The sequence below is a fragment of the Callithrix jacchus genome, chromosome 14 (genome assembly GCF_049354715.1).
Source record: "Callithrix jacchus isolate 240 chromosome 14, calJac240_pri, whole genome shotgun sequence".
Lineage (NCBI taxonomy): Eukaryota > Metazoa > Chordata > Mammalia > Primates > Cebidae > Callithrix > Callithrix jacchus.
This window is the reverse complement of record NC_133515.1, coordinates 72,350,186-72,371,922: the sequence shown is the minus strand read 5'-3', so window position 1 is coordinate 72,371,922 and position 21,737 is coordinate 72,350,186. Positions and strand designations below refer to the sequence as shown.

At 45.4% G+C, this 21,737-nt stretch overlaps 2 protein-coding genes and 1 pseudogene across 4 annotated transcripts in view; 2 read left to right on the top strand and 1 right to left on the bottom strand.

Annotated features, from left to right (window-relative positions):
• Nucleotides 1–17,914, bottom strand: part of KCNG3 (potassium voltage-gated channel modifier subfamily G member 3) — a 56,988-nt gene extending 39,074 nt beyond the window's left edge. Inside the window, exon 1 of one of the 2 annotated variants that reach the window (XM_002757816.6) lies at nt 16,765–17,914. In XM_002757816.6, coding sequence (XP_002757862.1) covers nt 16,765–17,429 — 665 coding nt within the window. In that variant the 5' untranslated portion in view covers nt 17,430–17,914. The remainder of the gene's footprint in view (nt 1–16,764) is intronic. The other variant, XM_008980779.4, reaches the window with a different exon arrangement.
• On the top strand, nt 10,049–10,849 carry LOC108588253 (large ribosomal subunit protein eL8 pseudogene; annotated as a pseudogene).
• Nucleotides 17,915–18,027: 113 nt separating the features above from the next.
• Nucleotides 18,028–21,737, top strand: part of MTA3 (metastasis associated 1 family member 3) — a 274,841-nt gene continuing 271,131 nt past the window's right edge. For both annotated transcript variants that reach the window (XM_078349438.1, XM_078349437.1), the window contains exon 1: nt 18,028–18,940. The gene's annotated coding sequence lies outside the window, so the exon portion shown is untranslated. The remainder of the gene's footprint in view (nt 18,941–21,737) is intronic.

Genomic DNA, 21,737 nt, shown 5'->3' with positions numbered 1-21,737 from the left:
TGTAGAGCCCTAGTTCCTTTTACTGGTAAATGGTCTTGAACACAGTTGTCTGGACACTGAGGGACAGACTCTCTGTATCTTTTGGAAAAGGCTGATGCTATTACTAGATGGTCAAGTATGCTCAACAGATTGGACTATTTTGTGGTCTTTTTTTTTTTTTATTTTATTTTGAGAAGGAGTTTTGCTCTTGTTGTCCAGGCTGGAGTGCAATGGTGTGACCTCAGCTCACTTCAATCTCTGCCTCCCGGGTTCAAGCAATTTTCCTGCCTCAGCCTCCCGAGTAGCTGAGATTACTGGCATACGACACCACACCTTGCTAATTTTTGTAGTTTTAGTAGAGACAGGGTTTCACCAGGTTGGCCAGGCTGGTCTTAAACTCCTGACCTTGTGATCCACCTGCCTCAGCTTCCCAAAGTGCTGGGATTAGAGGGGTGAGCCAACACACCCAGCCAAAAAAAAATTTTTTTGAGACAGAGTCTTGCTCTGTCACCCAGGCTGGAGTGTAGTGGCATGATCTCAGCTCACTGCAACCTCTACCTCCTGGGTTCAAGAGATTCTCATGTCTAAGCCTCCCAAGTAGCTGGGGTTAGAGGTGCATACCACCATGCCTGGCTAATTTTTTCTGCATTTTTAGTAGAAATGGGGTTTCACTATACAGACCAGGCTGGTCTCAAACTCCTGGCCTCAAGTGATCTGCCAGCCTTAGCCTCCCAAAATGCTGGGATTACAGGTATGAGCCCTCATAAAACATTTTTAAAAAGCAAAGAACTGATAATCATATAACTTTGCAATAGAATTTGTTGCCCATCTTTAGAGTCATTCACTTTCTCACTTTTTCAAAAGTACTTCTTAAAAAAAAAATACTTAGATCAAAAGGTTTCCAGTGACTGCTAAATACACTAGTTAGTCTCCTGATTTAAGGCAGAAAGGGATGATACATTAAAATATTTCAACACAAATTTTTCAATACAATATTTTTATTAAATATTTGTGTCAGGTCTGGGCACAGTGGCTCACGCCTGTAATCCCAGAACTTTGGGAAGCCAAGGCGGGAGGATCGCCTGAGGTCAGGAGTTCAAGACCAGCCTGGCCAACATGGTGAAACTCTATCTCTACTAAAAATATAAAAATCAGCCAAGCATGGTGGCACATGTCTGTAATCCCAGCTACTAGAGAGGCTGAGACAAGAGAATCCTTTGAACCCAGGAGGCGGAGGTTGCAGTGAGCCAAGCTTGCACCATTGCACTCCAGCCTGGGTGACAAAGCAATACTCCGTCTCAAAAAATACACACACACACACACACACACACACACACACAAATACACACACATATATTTTGAGTCATCTCTTTCACGGGCATCCCACAGGGTTTTACACCCTGACACAATGCACCTTAGTAAGGTTCTGGATGAGTGAGAGGAGTGCTTTTCGTTTGTAAACTGGGTGTTGGAATTGTAAAAGAAGAACCTGGAGCCTTTACCACAGGCAGGTTCTCAGGCCTACTTGTTTTAGGTGTCCACACTGAAATTGAGGACTTGGAAACTGGTGCCTTTAGCCGGCTGGGTGTGGTGACTCACACCTGTAATCCTAGCACTTTGGAAAGCCAAGGTGGGCAGATCACCTGATGTTAGGAGTTTGAGACCAGCCTGATCAACATGAAGAAACCCCATCTCTACTAAAAATACAAAATTAGCTGGGTGTTGTGGCACATGCCTGTAACCCCAGCTACTCCGGAGTTGAGGCAGGAAAATCACTTGAACCCGGGAGGCGGAGGTTGTGGTGAGCTGAGATTTCGCCATTGCACTCCAGCCTGGGCAACAAGAGTGACACTCAATCTCAAAAAGAAAAGAAAACTGGTACCCTAAAACTGTGGTTCTCAAACTTTTGGGGCTCAGGACTCCTTTACACTCAACAATTCTTGAGGACCCAAGGAACTTTTGTTTTATGTAAGTTATACTTATCAATATTTATCATGTTATATATTAAACCAGAATTTTTTTTAGATGGAGTCTCACTATGTTGCCCAGGCTGGAATGCAGTGGCACCATCATGGCTCACTGCAGCCTTGACCTCCTGGGCTCAAGCAATTCTCCCACCTCAGCCTCCTGAGTAGCTGGGACTACAGGTGCATACCACCAGGCCCAGCTAATTTTCTTAACTTGTAGAGAAGAGGTGTCACCATGTTGCCTAGGCTGGTCTTAAACTCCTGGGTTCAAGTAATCCTTCTACCTGGACCTCTCAAAATGCTGGGATTACAGGTCTGAGCCACCACACCCAGCCTGTCAAAAGCATTCTTAGGTAAAGCTTTGAAAAAAAAATTAAAGTACCTGGTAGTGGAGAATACAAAAACTAACACAGTCTGGTGTCACTGCCACTTCCACTTCCACTGTGTCCTTGTGCCTAGCATTTGGAGACGCAGTGTAGACCAAAATGACATGACCTCAGAAGCCCTCTGGGACACCCTAGGCTGTGTTAGTTCTGTCCACCACCTGCTCCCTTCCACAGTGGCAGCATCTCACCGTCTCTCATGAATGGCTCGCTGGCTACTTGAGGGCAAGGGTCTCATCTTGGTTATGCCTCAAGAGTGACTGGATAATATAAACACATATAACTCACTTTCTTTCTTAAAGTGTACTTTCCATTTTATTTCATATAAAATCATAAACTTTTAATACATTACTAAAACAGTTGTCCCTGATTTAATACAGGTTGGATGTCTCTTCTTTTTTTTTTTTTTTGAGACAGAGCTTTGCTCTTGTTATCCAGGCTGGAGTGCAATGGCACGATCTCGGCTCGGTGCGATCTCAGCTCATCGCAACCTCCGCCTCCTGGGTTCAGGCAATTCTCCTGCCTCAGCCTCCTGAGTAGCTGGGATTACAGGCACGTGCCACCATGCCCAGCTAATTTTTTGTATTTTTAGTAAAGACGGGGTTTCACCATGTTGACCAGGATGGTCTTGATCTCTTGACCTCGTGATCCGCCCGCCTCAGCCTCCCAAAGTGCTGGGATTACAGGCTTGAGCCACCACGCCCGGCCCTGGATGTCTCTTCTAACATGCTTGGGACCAGAAGTATTTCAGAGTTTGAATTTTTTGGATTTTGGAGTATTTGCATAGTACTACTTGAGTATCCCAAATTCAAAATCCAAAATGTTCCAATGAGCATTTCCTTTGAGTATCATGTCAGCACTAAAAAAGTTTCAGATTTTGGCACATTTTGGATTTTCATATGTGGGATACTCAATCTGTAGGATCTATCTCCTGAATCCCAGTTTTGATCACCCATTGCCTCCCCAGCCACCTCCCAAATTTACTAAGTCGGAGTTAAGGATAGTTAAACTAAAATTTCTTTCTCTAGCATAGATACAAAGAACAAATCACTTACTAGAACCTAGCAGTACCTTGCCAGCTCACAATCAGCTCCAAGTAGTGAATCCTGGTATTATCCAAGGTGGAGCTCAGACATTAATATCATCATATAAGAGTGGTACAGCCAGGCTCAGTGACTCACACCTGTAACCCCAGCACTTTGGGAGGCCAAGGTGGGCAAATCCCTTGAGTTCACGAGTTCGAGAATAGTCTGGGCAACTTCGCAAATCCCCTACTCTACAAAAAATTAGCCAGGCATGGTGGTGCATGCCTGTAGTCCCAGCTACTTGGGGGGCTGAGGTGGAAGGATCTTGAGCCCAGTAGATCGAGGCTGCAATAAGCCAAGATAGTACCACTGCACTTCAGTTTTGGTGACAAAATGAGACCCTGTCTGAAAAAACAAACAAACAAACAAACAAAAAACAGGGTTAAGCATCTCTGAAATGAACACAGATCAGCTGGGCATGTGACTCATGCCTGTAATCCCAGCACTTTGAAAGTCTGAGGCTGGCAAATCACTTGACGCCAGGGTTCAAGACCTGCCTGGGCAACATGGAGAAACCCTGTCTCTTATAAAATTTTTAAAAATTAGCCAGGTGTGTTGGCTCATGCCTGCCTGTAACCTCACCTACTCGGGAGGCTGAGGCACAGGAATCACTTGAACTCAGGAGGTAGAGGTTGTAGTGAGCCAAGACTGTACCACTGCACTCCAGCCTGGGTGACAGAACAAGACTCTGTCTCAAATAAAAAAAAAAAAAAAAAAAAAAATCAAAAAACAAAACACACACAGATAGTCCTAAATACTTGATTTCCCACACCAACCATAAAACCTGTTCTACCGGAGCTATCATGATTAAATAATAAGTTCTAATTATTGTTTAGTCCTTCAGGGAAATAGAACACTCTGTAAGTTAGGGTGATCCTCAGCGGATCCAAGGGTGTTTAGCATGGCTGGTTAGAAGACAAGAATCAGGCATCCCTTCCTGATCCTGGAAGCCACCAAATAACACAGGGCTCATTATCCCTGTCTTACAGACAAGCAAACTCAGCCTTACGGAAGACACATGCCTGAGGCCCTGCAGCTGGAGAGTGGTAAAGTGGGAGTCCAGGCCTGGGCGACGCCACCATTGTAAACCAGGGGTCAACAAATGTTTCCTATAAAGGGCCAGATGGTAAATGTTTTAGACTTTTCAGGCCATACAGCTTCTATTGCAACTGCCCACCTCTGCCAAAGTAGTAGGAAGGCTGACATAAACAATATGTAAAAGAATGAGTGTGGCTGTGTTCCAATAAAACTTTATGGACACTAAAATGTGAATGTTGTGTATGTTCACAAGTCACAAAATATTCTTTTGATTTTTTTTCAACATTTACAAAATGTAAAAACTATAATCCCCTATCCTCGTAAGGCTGAGACAAGAAGAGCCTTTAAACTCAAGAGTTTGAGACCAGCCTAGGCAACATATTGAGATATCATCTTAAAAAAAAAAAAAGTAAAATCCTATTTTTTTTTTCTTTGAGATGGTGTCTTGCTCTGTCACCCAGGCTGGAGTGCAGTGGCATGATTTGGCTCACTGCAATCACCACCAGGGTTCAAGTGATTCTCCTGCCTCAGTCTCCCTAGTAGCTGGGCTTACAGGCATGCACCTCCATGCCTGGCTAATTTTTGTATTTTTAGTAGAGACGGAGTTTCACCTTGCTGGCCAGGCTGATCTTGAAATCCTGACCTCAGGTGATCTGCCTGCCTCAGCCTCCCAAAGTGCTGGGATTACAGGCGTGAGCCCCTGCGCTGGTCCAAAACCCATTCTTACTTAGTTCAGGGGCTGTACGAAAAAGCAGGCAGTGGGCCTGAGTTCATCTGTAGGCTACAGCCTGCCCACCCCAGCTCCAGACTCCCACTAGTTCTGCAACAAAGTGTGGGGGGGATGAGTAGACGCTTGACATACCATGAGGTCAGAGCCTCACTTGGCTAATTATAACAATATCGTTACCCAGAAAATAAAAAGGCAAACCCTGACACCATGGCCTGGACCAATATAACCTTTAGCTGCCCGAACCCAGGACTCAAGAAAGTCCTTGACTATCCAGGAGAAACTAGATGCCAGAGGCTTTTGTGAGCTACTCAAGAAACCCACCCTGTATCTCTAACTGCAGTCCTAACTGGCCTCACTAGCTACACCCTTGTAGGACCACGGAATCTCTCCTCCACACACAGGCCAAAGTGATCTTTTAAAATTAAGCCAAGTTCTCTCCTCTGCTCAAAACCCACATTCGGATATAAATGCAAAATCCTTACCAAATGGTAAAGAGAAGACAATCAAATTGAAATTCTTTTAGTTGGTGCATCTATAAGGTGCTTCATGAGCTACACGCCCCTGCCTTCCCCCCAAAACCCCACCATTCTGACCTCTCTTGGTTTCCTTGCTGTTGTTCCAATTGACCAAAGATATATCTGCCTCAGAGTCTGGTTTGTGCTTCCTCTTCTCTATGCTTCAAACTCCCTCCCCAGCTATCTTCCCAGGTGCCTCCTGCATCCCTCCAGGACCTTAATCAGGTGTAACCTATCACAGAGGCCTTTCCTAATCATGGCGCACACTTACACACTCTGCACACCCCTCATTCTGGCTTATTTATTTCTTCATAACGCTTATCACCCTCTGGGTTTTTCTTGTTGTTGTTTTTCTCTAATACCATGAAAGATAAATTATGTTGTGTCTTTTATTTTGAGATGGGATCTCACTATGTTGCAAAGGCTGGCTTTGAACTCCTGGGCTCAAACAAACTTCCTGCCTCAGCCTCCCAAATAGCTGAGACTACAGGGTTATGTATTGATTTATTAGAATAGGTGGTCACTGAAGGCAGGATTTTGTTTTATTCACTGCTATATCCTCAACACCTAAAACAGTCCCAAATACACAGCCAGTGCTCAATAAATGTTGAATTTACTGAATACATGAATGGGGAGCCATAAAACCAACTCACAATTGATTTCTAAAAATATAACCTACAGGTCGGACACAGTGGCTCATTCCTGTAATCCTAACACTTTGGGAGGCCAGGAGAATTGCTTGAGGGAAGAGTTCAAGACCAGAATGGAAACACAGAATGGAAACCCTGTCTCTACAAAAAATTTAAAAATTAGCCAGGCAGTAGGCCAGGCATGGTGTAATGCCTGTAATCCCAGCACTTTGGGAGGCCAAGGTGGTGGATCATGAGATCAGGAGTTCAAGACCAGCCTGGTCAACATGGTGAAACTCCCTCTCTACTAAAAATACAAAAATTAGTAGGGCATAGTGTGCGTGCCTGTAATCCCAGCTACTCAGGAGGTTGAAGCAGGAGAATCGCTTGAACCTGAAAGGCGGAGGTTGCAGTGAGCTGAGACTGTGCCACTGTACTCCACCTAGGGTGACAGAGGGAGGCTCTGTCTCAAAAAAAATTAGCCATGCACGGTGGCATGCACCTGTAGTTTCAGCTACTCAGAAGGCTGAGGCGGGAGGATCAATTGAACCCAGAAGTCCAGAATAACAGTGAGCTATGATCACACCACTGCACTCCAGCCCAGAAAACAGAGTGAACTGTTTGTAAAAAATATGTAAAGCCAGATGTGGTGGCTCATTCCTGTAATCTTGGCACCTTGAGAGGCCAAGGTGGGAGGATCACTTAAGGCCTGGCCAGGAGTTCAATACCAGTGTGGACAACTCCATCTCTACAAAAATAAATTTAAAACTTAGCTGGGCATCCTGGCACGTACCTGTAGTCACACCTACTTGGGAAGCTGAGACGGGAAGATCACTAGATCCTAGGAGTTCAAGGCTGCATCACTGCATTCCAGCCTGGGTGACAGAGTGAGATCCTATTTCAAAAAATAAAAAATATAGGCCAGGCGCACGCATGTAATCCCAGCACTTTGGGAGGCCAAGGCAGGCAGATCATGGGGTCAGGAGATCGGGACCAGCCTGTCCAATATGGTGAAACCCCACCTCTACTAAAAATACAAAAAAAAAAAGTAGCTGGGTGTGGTGGCACACATCTGCAGTGCCAGCTACTCGGGAGGCTGAGGCAGGAGAATCGCTTGAACCCAGCGGGTGGAAGTTGCAGCAAGCTGAGATTGCACCACTTCACTCCAGCCTGGGTGAAAGAGTGAAACTCCATCTCAAAATAAATAAATAAATAATAAAAGAGAAAATCTGTATGTGTACATATATGTAATTGTATACACTTGATTGTGTTTGTGTGTATATACATGCACGTGTGTATATATGTTTATATATGTGCATGGAAAGCTTCTGGAAGAATACCTAGAAACTGGGTGGTAGGATTGAAGAGAGGGGGCAGATTAACTTTTCATATTTTAATACTTTTTTTCCAATGAAGAAACTTAATTTTACAAATATAAAAAGAATTATGTTACTGCAATAGGACTACTAAAAAAAAAGAAGAAAAAAGAAAAATAAATAAATACAATAAAAAGAATTACACTGAAAATAACTTGCTTACCAAAACGTAGGGGGAAAAAAAGCACTTTGATTAGAGAAAGGGCATTGACAAAAGAAAGTTTCCACTGATTCTAAAATTGGCAGCAGCGTGTATACTTTAAAAGAAACAGTCCACTGTGAAAGAACAGAATTTAACTGAGGTTCTGGGTTATGTTCAATCCTATCAGAGATCTAGTAATTACTGACTTCTGAAAATATCCACCTTATCTGCATAGTAAAAGCACTAAGACTTTCATGTTCCATTTCAAATATTGCTTTTTTATTTTTAAGTACTTAAAAACCTATTGGATTTCTATAGTATTGAACTAAAAGGCAATCAAAATAATATAATTGAAATTTAAATTTCCATCACCTGGTGTTTCATTTTCATCATTTAATTTTTTTAAACTGAGGATCAAAATAACACTACAAGAAATTTTAACATTTAAAAAATCTCAAATTCTCACTACTACAACACAAAGCAATGCCAATTAAAGATCAAGATTCCAACATGAAGCAACTTTTATAAAAAAATTTCTAAAGAGCAGATCAAAATTATAGCAAGACTCTGCCTGCTAAGAGCTTTAAAATTCAAATGAGAACACTTCAGCTGAGACTGACTGAGGGGACAAAGTCTAGAGGCAAAAGGGACCAAAGAAAAAAGGGGTCACTACTTTATAGCTGACCTTTCAGAAGTCACGACTTCTCAAAGGCAACCAACAAAGAGCATCTTTTTATGAAACAGGACGCAATGCTTAGTTACTTTAAAAAACAACTTATCTATATGTTAAAATGCCAAAAAGAACATTAATATTCTTGGCAGTGTCAGAATAATACTCAGATGTTACTAGAAGGTAAACTGCCTGAACAATTTGGCTTATCTTAATAATCAGATAAAACATTAAGAACATCACCATTCTAAGATTAATCAGTTACCAGCATTGTTTATCAAGGGAGATTGTGAATGTGTTCACTATTATCTTTAACAGGTGAGACAGTCTTCTCAGTGAGGACTCAACTCAGTCGTGAAGTAAGGAAAGACATCTATGATCCTTCTCCCACCAGCACTCTAGAGATCCCTCTTCCAGAGTCTCCTTCCCACAATATTCCCAAATGGGAAGCAGATCCTGTAGAAAAAGAACTGGATTCAGGCTTACTGTGTGTGAGCCAAAGCAGTCATGAGAGAGGGACCCCAATGCCTATGGGTCGTAGCACTGCTTCACACAATAAATAATATCTCACACACTTCCTAGTCCTGGTATATCATTAATGACTTAACAAAACCCACACAATGCACCTGAATCCAGCCACTTCTCACCATCTCCACTGCTATTCCCTGAGATCAAAGCCCATATGCTCTCATCTGCCAGGTCTCCCACACCTGCTGTTGACCCTCCCTTCATTCTCTACCCAGGGGTGTTTTTAAAACACATATCCTATCTTTCCTCTGCTTAAAACCTTCCAAAGGCCTCCCGTCACACTTGGAAGAAAATCCAAACTCCTTCCCATGGTACACAGGCCCTGCCTGATAGGCCTCATTGCCCTCCAACCTCATCTACCCTTGAACAAAACTGTAGCCCACATGGGCCTTCCTTCCGTCCTATAGACAAACCCAGCCCATTGCCATCTCAGTGGCATCTTTGCATTAGCTGCTCCCTCTGCCCAGAACAATCTTCCTTTGCTCTTCCCAAGGCTGGCTCTTTCTTACACTCAGGACTCAACTCATGTCACCTTTCACAATCTGAAATTCTTATTTGCTTACTGTGCTGTCTGCCACTATGACCACTACCTGGCCAGCTCCATGAGAGCAGGCACCCTTTGTAGGAAGCTTTGTGCCCATAGTGCCTGGGATCACAGGAGCTCAAGAGTCGACGAATGGTTAGAATTTACAATTATTGGCCAGGCGAGGTGGCTCACACCTGTAATCCCAGCACTTTGGGAGGCTGAGGCAGGCAGATCATGAGGTCAGGAGCTTGAGACCAGCCTGACCAACATGGCAAAACGCTGTCTCTACTAAAAATACAAAAACTAGCCAGGTGTGGTGGCAGGCGCCTATAATCCCAACTATTCAGGAGGCTGAGGCACAAGAATCATTTCAGCCCGTGAGACAAAGCCAAGATCACGCCACTGTACTCCAGTCTGGGCAACACAGCCAGATTCCATCTCCAAAAAAATAATAATAGCTTTCTCCTCCCGCCGCCCAAGATGCTGAAAGGAAAGATGGCCAAGGGGAAGAAGGTGGCTCCGGCCCCTGCTGTCATAAAGAAGCAGGAGGCCAAGAAAGTGGTGAATGCCCTGCTTGAGAAAAGGCCTAATAATTTTGGCTTTGGACAAGACATCCAGCCCAAAAGAGATCTCACACGCTTTGTTAAATGGCCCCACTATATCAGGTTGCAGTGGCAGACAGCCATCCTCCATAAGCCGCTGAAAGTGCCTCCTGCAATTAACCAGTTCATCCAGGCCCTGGACCGCCAAACAGCTACTCAACTACGTAAGCTGGCCCACAGGTACAGACCAGAGACAAAGCAAGAGAAGAAGCAGAGGCTGTTGGCCTGGGCCGAAAAGAAAGCTGCTGGCAAAGGGGACGTCCCCACTAAGAGACCACCTGTCCTTCAAGCAGGAGTTAACACTGTCACCAACTTGGTGGAGAACAAGAAAGCTCAGCTGGTGGTGATTGCATATGACATGGATCCCATAGATCTGGTTGTCTTCTTGCCTGCCCTGTGTCATAAAGTGGGAGTCTCTTACTGCATTATCAAGGGGAAGGCAAGACTGGGACATCTAGTCCACAGGAAGACCTGCACCACTGTCGCCTTCACACAGGTTAACTCGGAAGACAAAGGTGCTTTGGCTAAGCTGGTGGAAGCTATCAGGACTAGTTACAATGACAGACACAATGAGATCTACTGTCACTGGGGAGGCAATGTCCTGGTTCCCAAGTCTGTGGCTCGCATCATTAAGCTTGAAAAGGTAAAGGCTAAAGAACTTACCACTAAACTGGGTTAAATGTACAGTTGAGTTTACTGTACATAAAAATAATTAAAACGATACAAATTTTCCTTCAAAAAATAATTCACAATTATTTTTTAAACATTGTGCATTTTTTTCTCAATAAATACATAGTAAAAGTACAGCTACTACACTTCAGACAATTGTAGTTTTCTTTTTTTTTTTTTTTGCTTTTCATTTTTTTTATTTTTTATTGCATTTTAGGTTTTGGGGTACATGTAGTTTTCTTTTAATGAGGTCCTAAACTGGAAAACGAAGTATTTGCAACTCATATCATAAAAAGGGCTAATTTCTTTTTTCTTTTTTTTTTTTTTGAGATGGAGTCTTGCTTTGTCACTCAGGCAGGAGTGCAGTGGCATGATCTCAGCTCACTGCAGCCTTAATATATTTTTAATCTTCAAATTAAGAAAGTCATTGACAAAATAAGAAAAAGGTATAAATATCTCATTTTTAAAACTAAGATGAATGACTCCTCAATATATGTAAAGATGCAAAATCTTGCTCAAAATAAAACAAGTTAAAACTACTAGATACCATTTTTCACCTTTCAGCACAGTAAAAATCAAATACTTCGTAGAGTATGCAGAAACATGCTCTCTCCTATATTGCTGGCAGGAGTATAAATTGATATAGTACAATCTTTTTGGAGAGCAGTTTGGAAATATCTATGAAAATTACAAGTGCATATTCCCTTTGACCCAATGTCAACTTTGAGGAATTTATCCTATGGATATACCTGCATAAAAGAAATACACTGTATATGAACAAGATAATCACTGCAGCATTTCCTACAGACAAGAAACACCACAAATGTATAGTGACTATGGGCCAGCTCTACAGTAGAATACTATAAAGCTGCAGAATCAGGAAGCTCTTTATAGACTCACATGGAATGATCTCCATGACACATTGTTAGTTAAAAAGCAAGTTTCAGGACAGTGTGTATTACACTGGATTTCTGGCTTTTGTAAATATATATAATGTGCTTACAGATACATAAAACGTCTCTGAAATGACAAATCAAAAACGAGTACCTTTGGTTACAACTAGAAAAAAGAACTGAATGACTGGGAGAATGAAGAAAGGCTTAGTTTTGTAGCTTTCAGATTTTGAACCATTCTTATATGATTATTAACCATCTAAAACAAATCAATTTAAAAGGATTATCCTCATACACAAAAAGTTCTAAATTATTGATTTAGAAGACCTCTCAAGATTTCTTCCAAACTTCAGACTGTGTACTGTGCCAAAATTTCAGGTTAATAGAAATAAACCATATTCATATCTTTATTCCTTTTGTACCATTAAATACTTGATAAATAATTGTTCCTTGATTTTTTTATTGCTGTTTGGTTTTGAGACAGGATCTCCCTGCTGCCTAGGTTGGAGTGCAATGGCACAATCATAGCTCACTGCAGCCTTCAACTCCTGAGCTCAGGTGATCCTCCCACCTCAGCCTCTTGAGTAGCTGGGACTACAGGCTGTTTCCTGACAGATCTTTTTCTTTTTTCTTTTCTTTATTTTTTTTGAGACTGAGTCTCACTCTATCGCCCAAACTGCAATGCAGTGGTACGATCTTGGCTCACTGCAACCTCTGCTTCCTGGGTTCAAACAATTTTTGTGCCTCAGCCTCCCGAGTAGCTGGGATTATAGGTGCCCACCACCATGCTCAGCTAATTTTTGTATTTTTAGTAGAGACAGCATTTCACCATGTTGTCCAGGCTGGTCTCAAACTCCTGACCTCAAGTGATCCACCCACCTCAGCCTCCCAAAGTGCTGAGAATATACACATGAGCCACAACACCCAGTCTGATAGACCTTTTTCTTTCTCCAGCACAGGATTCTGTCTGCTTCAACTGAGAGTTCCAGCAACTGAAGCCCACTGCTTTACCCCAAACATGAGTCTCTCTGCACCCAGGCTGGAGTGCAATGGTGCCATCTCTGCTCACTGCAACCTCCCCCTCCCGGGTTCAAGTGATTCTCCCACCTCGGCCTCCCAAGTAGCTGGGATTATAGGCAGCCATCATCATGCCCAGCTAATTTTCATATTTTTGTAGAGACAGAGTTTCACCATGTTGGAGAGGCTGGTCTTGAACTCCTGACCTCAGGTGATCCACCGGCCTCCCAATATGCTGGGATTACAGGCATGAGCCACTACGCCCGGCCCCAAACAGCTTTTTAAACTGTGCAATAGAAGATATAGTTCTGGAAGGTTATGTTTTGAAATGTTACATAAACAATAGATATTTATGGTGTCTCAATAGCAATTTTTGTGGTGGTGGAAAAATGGACAGAAATGACAACTTTGGGAAATACTAAGAATTACTTCCTAGTATTTCAGCTGGACACAGTGGCTCACACCTGTAATCTCAACACTTTGGGAGGCCAAGGTGGGAGGACTGCTTGAAGCCAAGAGTTCAAGACAGGCCTGGGCAACATAGTAAGACCCCATCTCTACCAAAAATGTTCTTAATTCACTGAGTGTGGTGCCTTATGTCTGTGGTCCCAGCTACTCCAGAGGCTGAGATGGGAGAATCATCTGAGCCCAGGAGTTCCAGGCTGGAGGGGGCTACGATCACACCACCGCACTCCAGTCTGGGAGACAGAGTGAGATCTCTTCTCAATCAATCAATCAACAAAAATACAAAATAAAAGATGTTTTAATAAGAAATAGTATTAGAGAATTTACCTGCCTTCTAGGGCTTTTTATCTCATCTAGCTTAGGACCTAGGACATGATTATATGAAAATATAACCACCATGCTAAGAAGGATATCATAGATGCCAAATAAATGCTACAAATAAATAGTACAAATAAGCAATTCCTCAAGAAGTTCAGGAGAAAACGCCAATCTACTATGGTAATCCGTAAATGCTTCAAGAGAGGAATAGAATCTGAGTTGGGCTTGATGAATAATCCAATTTCAGCAGGCTAGGCATTGCACATCTGAGTGGCTCAGGTACAAGTAAGCAGGCCAGGCTGGACAAACGGAGACTGCTAATGGCAGGGGATACTCTTAGCTCCTGGACGGTCCACTTCGCCCTTCCAATGCCCTGGATTAATTTTGACTCTTCCTAGTATTTCCCAGAGCTGTCATTTCTCCTCCATTTCTCCACCACCACAAAGGTATGCAAGCTCTCATCCCCTCCCTCTGGAAAGATCTCCAATTCATCTTCCTGTGTACAGTCTTCTCTCTCCCCAAATCATGAACACATGCATCACATGCACTACTTTATATGCATAACCCATTACCCCAAACACAAAACTGGCCAATGGCTAGCCACTGCCTATGAAATAAAATTATTCTCCCTGGAATTCAAGGCCTTCTATCATCTGCTCTCTATCCACCTCTCCCTCCATCATTAGACTCAAGCTTCCACAAACAACATCATATACACGTTTCATGCCCATGATGATCCTTTTATCTTAAAAAGTCTCTTTATTTTGTTCCCAGGCAGGATGCACATGGCTGTGCAGGTTGCATTAATTAGAATTTATATAAATGACACTCCCTGCTAGTTTGGGCAGTGCACAACCTTTGCAATCTTCCAACCATGGTTTGTTTCCATCTTCTACCACTTTGAAGGCCTTCTCAGAACAACTGAACTCTCAGAGATCAATTCTGCCTTTGATTCCTACACCACCAACTTGACACCAGCTTTTCCTTACAACAGAAGGTTACAATATTTGGAACACCAGCAGTGCCTCGAACATAGCAGATAGCCGAAAAATGTTTGCAAATTAAGATGGAATAAATCAAGAATGGTAGGTTGTCGTCAAACCGTAAAGTGCCTTGAAGGCCAAGAAAGAAGTTTTGACTTTATTTGGCAGATGTGAAATATGGTCAAATAATGAGAATGATGTTTTGGAAAGACTAATTTCAGCAACCACAAGCAAACAGCGTTTGAGCGACTATACTTAAAGTGACAACGTAAGGGCCCTCTCTGTGGAAGGGCAGAGGGAGCTTCCTCTGCAATGTGCAGCACCCTCGTTCGGCTCTCCTGCAGTTTATCTGTTTGGGATTGCAGATACTGGTTTTCATATACCTACACTCAGAGAGTGAGGCTAAAAACTGGGCCATTAAGCCAAGAAAAACATGTTTTTGCCTGAAATATCTAAGTATCTAGGAAACAGCTCTGACTGGAATAATTATACACATATATAAAATACATATACACAAATAAGCATTACTTTTCTTTTCTCCCTTCACTTCTTTTGCAGTCTCCCTGTTTTTCATCTCTGTGGCTTCTCTTTTTTGTTTTTTGTTTCTCTCCCTAAAATTACTATTCATTTCTCTCATTTCTTTACAAATGCTTTAATGATCTTCACATGGCCCTTTCCCTCTCCCAAAAGACCATCCCTCCCCCAAGATTATATTTGAGGCATTTTACTGGTTTTGCTCATATACTGGTTCAGTCAACTCCCTCGTTATCTGTACTAATAACTCAATTCTCCTGTTTCCTTTGCTAATGTAGCTCAAACCTTCACCAACCTTAGAATCTACATTTACTAGAGAATCAGAATTTCAAGGCCATTTTCCTAAAGCCCTCCTTAAAAAAGGAAAATCAAGAGCATTTATGTATTTAGGTAAATAAATTAACTTCATTGTATTGTTGGAGTACCAAATAAGTAATTCTTATCTGTAAATTTAAAACTGTTAGAACCTAATTCACTAAACAAAATGAGTTTCCTAACGAATTTCCTTTCAAAGCATGTATCTTGGATTTCACCCCAAGAAGGAATAATAGACTCCGTGGCACTAGACAATTTTATTTACTCCTCGGATTTGTATAAAAACCCTTACTCCCTACAGGAAGAATATTATGTAGCAGTAGTGTACTGCTACAGCAAGACCGCCATTCTGAACATGTGCATGCCTATCAGGAAAAGATGAAAGGGCACAACCTCAAATTTAAAAAGTGAATGGAAGGAGGATCTTAAAACAGTGTCAAACAGATAAACCATAATATGCAGTTTGGGTTTTGTGCCCCAAAAGGCTGTCTCCTTTGAAAGTCCAACCTCAGTCTGCTTATTCCTCCCACCCCACCGAATATGATCACTTGTACTAAAAGCAGGAAAGTGCTATCAGCAATGAAAGGTAAAACAGTCTAAAAAAAGACTGCAATATTTTTCCATTCATCTTAGTAAAGTGAAAAAAAAAATTAACTACCCAAATACTGTTTCTGGATTTAGGACAGTTTAGATTTTTCTCTGCTCTCAAGGTAATGTTTTTTTTTTTCCCTTCCCAATACTATCGCCCCTCTGAAAGCCGCGGTATGAGTCTTTGATGCCAAACGGTAGACAAGAGCTTTTCGAACTCCATACTTTGTAGGAAAAGGAGAGAGAAAAGGGCACAGACATCCATTATTTAGAGTCTATCGGTAAATTAACCTCCTTTATAATATAACAATTCCATTACCGCACATATTATGCTGGAGGCAGAGTGTACAGAATGTGTGGAGGGTGCACATTTCACCATAACGAGAATTCACCTTTCTGAACACTACCAAAAATTGGCAAATAATTCAAACTGCGCTTAGCTCAAGGTTTAATTGTTGAACACTAACAATCAAAGTTCAGAAAAATCTAATTAGCAGGTTGCTCTTTGCTCAAAAGTAAAGGAGAGGGGACGTTTGTCTATCTCTACACGCCCCTCCCAATGCCTGGGGATTTCGCCCTCAAAAGGTGCGTCTAGTGTAAGGGCCAGATCCCACTGGTGCCCAGGACATCGGGGCGGGAGTGGGGATCGACCAGTCCCGTGTCGGCCGCGCTGGGCCCTCGCTGGGCCGAGCACGCAGCCGGCTCGGCCGCCCGGAGGTGGACAGGACTGGAGACGGGACGGACGGACGGACGGACGGCACGGACAGACGCGACAGGACGGACGGGACGGGCAGAGAAGCAGTGCGTCCTACCCGGAGGGCTCCCTCCCAGGGACGGCGGAGTACCTGCTCCGGTCATCCAGGCTGCGGTTGTCGGCGGCCGCGTTGCGCCAGTCGGGCAGCGTGCTGGCGCACAGCACCACCATGGACACGATCACGAACACCACCGACACGCTGGCCAGGATCTGCGCGGCCAGCGACGACGTGGGCTCCTCGAAGGTCCGCCGCATGCGCTCCAGCCAGCGCCTGGAGGGAGCCGCCTCGGCCCCGCCGGGACGCGCCTCGTCGCGGCCCAGCACGCCCGGCTCGTCCGCAGAGTAGAAGGTGTAGGTGTCGGACATGCGGTCGTCGAGGCGGCGCTGGCAGCAGTACTCGAGGTGCGCGCCCTCCAGGCCCCAGTAGATCATCTCGTTGTAGAAGGAGAGCTCGCACATCCGCGGCGCGAAGCGCAGCTTGCCGTGGCCGCGCACGTAGAGCAAGATGAAGCCAAAGGCCTCCGAGTGCCGGTCGAAGAAGTACTCGTTGCGCTCGCGGTCGTAGTCGTCGCACACCTCGAGCACGTCGCGCTCGGAACGGCAGCCGTGCAACCGGCTCACGCGGCGCAGCGGGAAGTCCTTCAGCAGCTCCCGGGACAGCGAGTACCGGGCGCCGCCCACGTTCAGCACCACCGAGGCCGCCCCGCTGCGCCCGAAGGTCATGGCTGGCCGCCCGGGGGACCTTCGGCCCGAGGGCCCCGCTGCAGCCCCCCTCCGGCCGCCACGCGGGGCCTACCTGCCCGTGGCCGACGAGGGAGCGCGCCGTCGGGGCCCGCGCTCCCTCAGGGGCTCCGCTCCTGCCCTCCGCTGGCCCGGGGGTTCCTGCGCTCTCGTGTCTCGGGTTGCCCAGCGGCGCTGCTAGCGGCGCGTCCTCCGCCCGGCGGTACCTGCCGGTGGCCGGGGAGTCCCCGCGGGCGCCAGCGCTGCGCCCCACTGGCTGGGAACGCCGCTGTGTCCGCGCCGCCGCCCCTCGGGTCCGGGAGCTGCCCACTCTGAGGCTGGGGTGCCCTCTCCCAGGCGGCGGCGCCGACCCCCGGAGGGGTGCCGGCGCCGAGAGGAGGCGCCGGGGCGGGATGGCTGCCGGTCTCCGGCGCTTCCTGCGGCCGCGGATCCGCCGACCGCCCCGCCGCCGTCCAGAGGCGAGAGGCAAAGTGAGCGGGTTCGGAGGCGGCGAGGAGCCGGCTCGCGGCCGCGGGGGCGGGGCCTCTGTGGGGTCCTCCTCCTCGCCCGCCAGCTCCGCGCGCGCCGCTCACCTCCCTCCGCGCCGCCCTCCGCTTGCCGCCCGCGCCCGCACCTCCCCGGCTTGCTCGGGCTGGGATTCCCCGGCGCCCCGCCCTGGACCTCGGGCTCCCCGCCTCGTGACGCCGTCCTCCCGCTCCGCTCCAGCCCTCAGTGGCTGGGAGGGGTCCGCAGGGCGGTGGAGCGGAGAGCCCCAGGACTGGGATGCCTGTTTTCACCTCCCTCCCCGGGCCATCGGGGTGACTTGGACAGTCCCCAAGAGCCCTTTTCACAGCCCTGGTTCAAAGCCAGTGTGGACTTAGATACGGTGACAGACGGCGTTTGGAGAGCTTTTTCCAGAAACTGTCCGGAGCCCAGCTCGGGTTCTGGGATCGCCCCTGAGGATTTCTCAGGGAACGCATCCCAGCCACGGCTTTTCCTGCCTACTTTGCTCTTCCTCCCGTCGCGCGGGGCGACCCACGTACCGCGTGCTCCGAAGGCGGCCGCACGCCCCAGCCCCCAGCCTCGGTGCCGCCAGCCCGCCAGCGGAGGGGATCGGCCCCCGACCCGGACCCGGCCCCCGCGTTCTGGGGCGCGGGGCGCGAGAAGGCGGCTACATGTAGCGCACCTGCACCCTCTCGAGGCGCTGCCCTTAGAGTGGGATCAAAGTCTGGGGAGGAAAGCCGTGTCACCGGCAAAAAGCCTTTCTCATGGCCTTCGTCTGCATCCTCCTTTCCAAAATATCTTGCTTTCCCCCCGCGCACCCCTGACCCGGCTGCAGCACCGACTCTCGGAGCTGGAAGAGCCCCTGAACGCCCCGCAGAGCGATCTACCCCGCGCTCTTGTCCGTGCCCAGGGAGTGGGTTCCACTTAGCAGGGATTATTTTAAACTGCCACCAGCAATTTATTCACCTGACACCCGACACCGGTAGCCCAGCCCGCTGGAGGCGAGACAGGTGAGTTGTAAGGCGAACTGTGTTAGATGCAAAACAAATAGTAGAAGAAAAAAAATAAGGGTGGGGTAGGGTGAGATAAGGTCATCTGACCACAGGGTAACCTGGCTGGTTTAAGGGAAGGGTTTTTCTTCGCCCTCCACTTTTCATAATTTTGTAGGATTGTCCGGTGCCCACTAGAGGTCACCATACGGAGTCGTTTTGCTCTGATTCTGGAGTGGATTCCTAGCGAAAGACAGACAACTGAAAATTCTTGAGTGCTGTTTCACATAAAGTAAAATCACTCTGGGTGGTTTCTTAAAGATTGAAAATCTCTGTGAGTTGTTTATCCCCAGATTTGGATAGTTTATCTTAAAAGCACTTAATGTGATTAAAAGCTCAAAAACGGGAATTATTTGCGACTTGAGTATCTACTATATACTTTGCTGTTTAGTATCTATTTTGCTATTTAATATCTACTAAGTAGATGCTAAACAAGGAAAACATAAGTAAGAAAGTGAGTTTCAAAACAGAATTGGAGATGCTGATTGATGGCCATGAGTTGGCAAGAGAGAAAGGGCAAAACATTCCAAGTAGCCAAATCTCGAATGTGGAAGTTTAGAGTCTGTAAAGAAGTGTAATGCATTTGCCCACTGAGACAATGGGGATCTCAGCTGCAGCATTTAGATTGGATCCTATAAGCATTGGGATCCTCGGAGGTTTTAATAGCAGAAATGACTTGATGAAAGCTTTATTTCAAGAAGATGCCTTTGCCCCGTGGGTCATTCTAAGGAGAAGGTCATTTCAGCAACCCAGGAATGGGATCCCCAACCCCATGTCTGTGAGAATGAAGAAGGGTCTGTTCTGAGAAACGCTGAGACCAAGAACTTTGTAGGTCTTGAAGATGGATTTGTTATAGGATGTGAGGATGGGGAAAAGTTTGCAGATGTGAGCCAGAGATGAGCCTGGCTTCACACCAAGAAGAGCCAATTCATCAGGAAGCATTTAAAAAATACTTTCTAGAAGCATCACAAGCAACAGAAGACAACTATGGTGTCAATTGTGTGCTCCAGTATTATTACAGTGTTTATTTCCTGTGTTCTCTACGTAGAATCCCTCTTCTGTCTGTTGATTGAACCAGTTGAAGAAATACCTCATTTTAAATTAAATTTGAACTTAGAAAACAAATTAATTTGATGAAAATACAATGTGTGCCTCCTAGGTATATTTTCATGAGATTTCTTAGAGAGATGGGTTTAAATCATTTCATTTGTTTCAAGAGTAATATTTTCATTCGATTTTAATATAATCAACCACTGCTGCTGCAGCAATACCCAAATCATTTTCTTAAACAAAGAAAACAGTGATGCAGAAATGATAGGCTTGTCTCAACGTAATCTGGTTTAGAGACCATTCTTAAAGCCATTTCTATTCCTTTGTACTTTGGGAAGATAATGTTGAGAATTATTACATCTGAACATCTGAATTATCTCCTAGACTCCAGAATGATGTTTAGGGTCTTCTTATCTAAATCTTTAGAATGCATTACGATTTATAGGTATGATTTGGAGTTTGAAAGAACCTAGAGGTTTTCTAGTTTCTTTAAGGAAAAAGTTGTGACCCTTATGCTGCTGACTCTGGCTCGAACACAGATTCCTTCATCACTTTGCACTGCACAACTGAATGTGTTTGAGGACTCTGAACACCCTGTCTGCCCCAAAGCTTTAGAAATTGAAATACCCTGTGGCACTAGTTTCTAGTTTCAGAAACTAGAAAAAATAATAATAATAACAGCAAATTACTCCTGTTTTTTTCTCCCCTCCGAAGTAACAAAGCTTCAGAGAGGTGGCTGTAACTTGTCCGAGCTTCCCCAGTAGCAGCATCGGGCAGAGGCTAGAATCAGGTTTCCTAGTGTTACACTCTGCTCACTCCCATCTCCAGGGCCTGGATTGCTGCCACAACCTTCTACTTCATTTCTTTGCACTCAGTTCTTTCCTATCTCTATGAGTTCTGAATAATGCCACCAGAGAGCTCTTCCGTCCATCCATTTTCATCAGGGCATTTCTGAGTTCAAAAACATAAAAGATGGCTGTGTGTGGTAGCTTGTGGCTGTAATCCCAGCACTTTGGGAGGCCGAGACAGGCAGATCACCCGAGGTCAGGAGTTCGAGACCAGCCTGGCTAACATGGTGAAACCTTGTCTCTCTAAAAATACAAAAAATTAACCAGGCATGGTGGCAGGGCCTGTAATCCCAACTAATTGGGAGGCTGAGGCAGGAGAATTGCTTGAACCTGGGAGGCAGCGGTTGCAGTGAGCTGAGATCATGCCACTGCACTCCAGCCTGGGCTACAAGAGCAAAACTCAGCCTAAAAAACAAACAAAAAACCTAAAAGGAGTATATAAATGTACATAATTACAAGTTGTCCATACAATAAAGTCCAAATTGGCTGGCTACAGTGGCTCTCACCTATAATCCAGAACTTTGGGAGGCAAAAGCAGGTGTCAGGAGTTCAAGACCACCCTGGCCAAGATGGTGAAACCCTGTCTCAACTAAAAATACAAAAAATCAGCCAGAGGTGGTGGCGTGTACCTGTAATCCCAGCTACTCAGGAGGCTGAGGCAGAGAATTGCTTGAACCCAGGAGGCGGAGGATGCAGTGAGCCAAAATAGTGCCACTGCACTCCAGCCTAGGCAATAGAGTGAGACTTCTTCTCAAAAAAAAGCAAGGCCAAGCACAGTGGCTCACACCTGTAATCCCAGCACTTTGGGAGGCTGAAGTGGGCGGATCACCTGATCACCTGAGGTCAGGAGTTTGAGACCA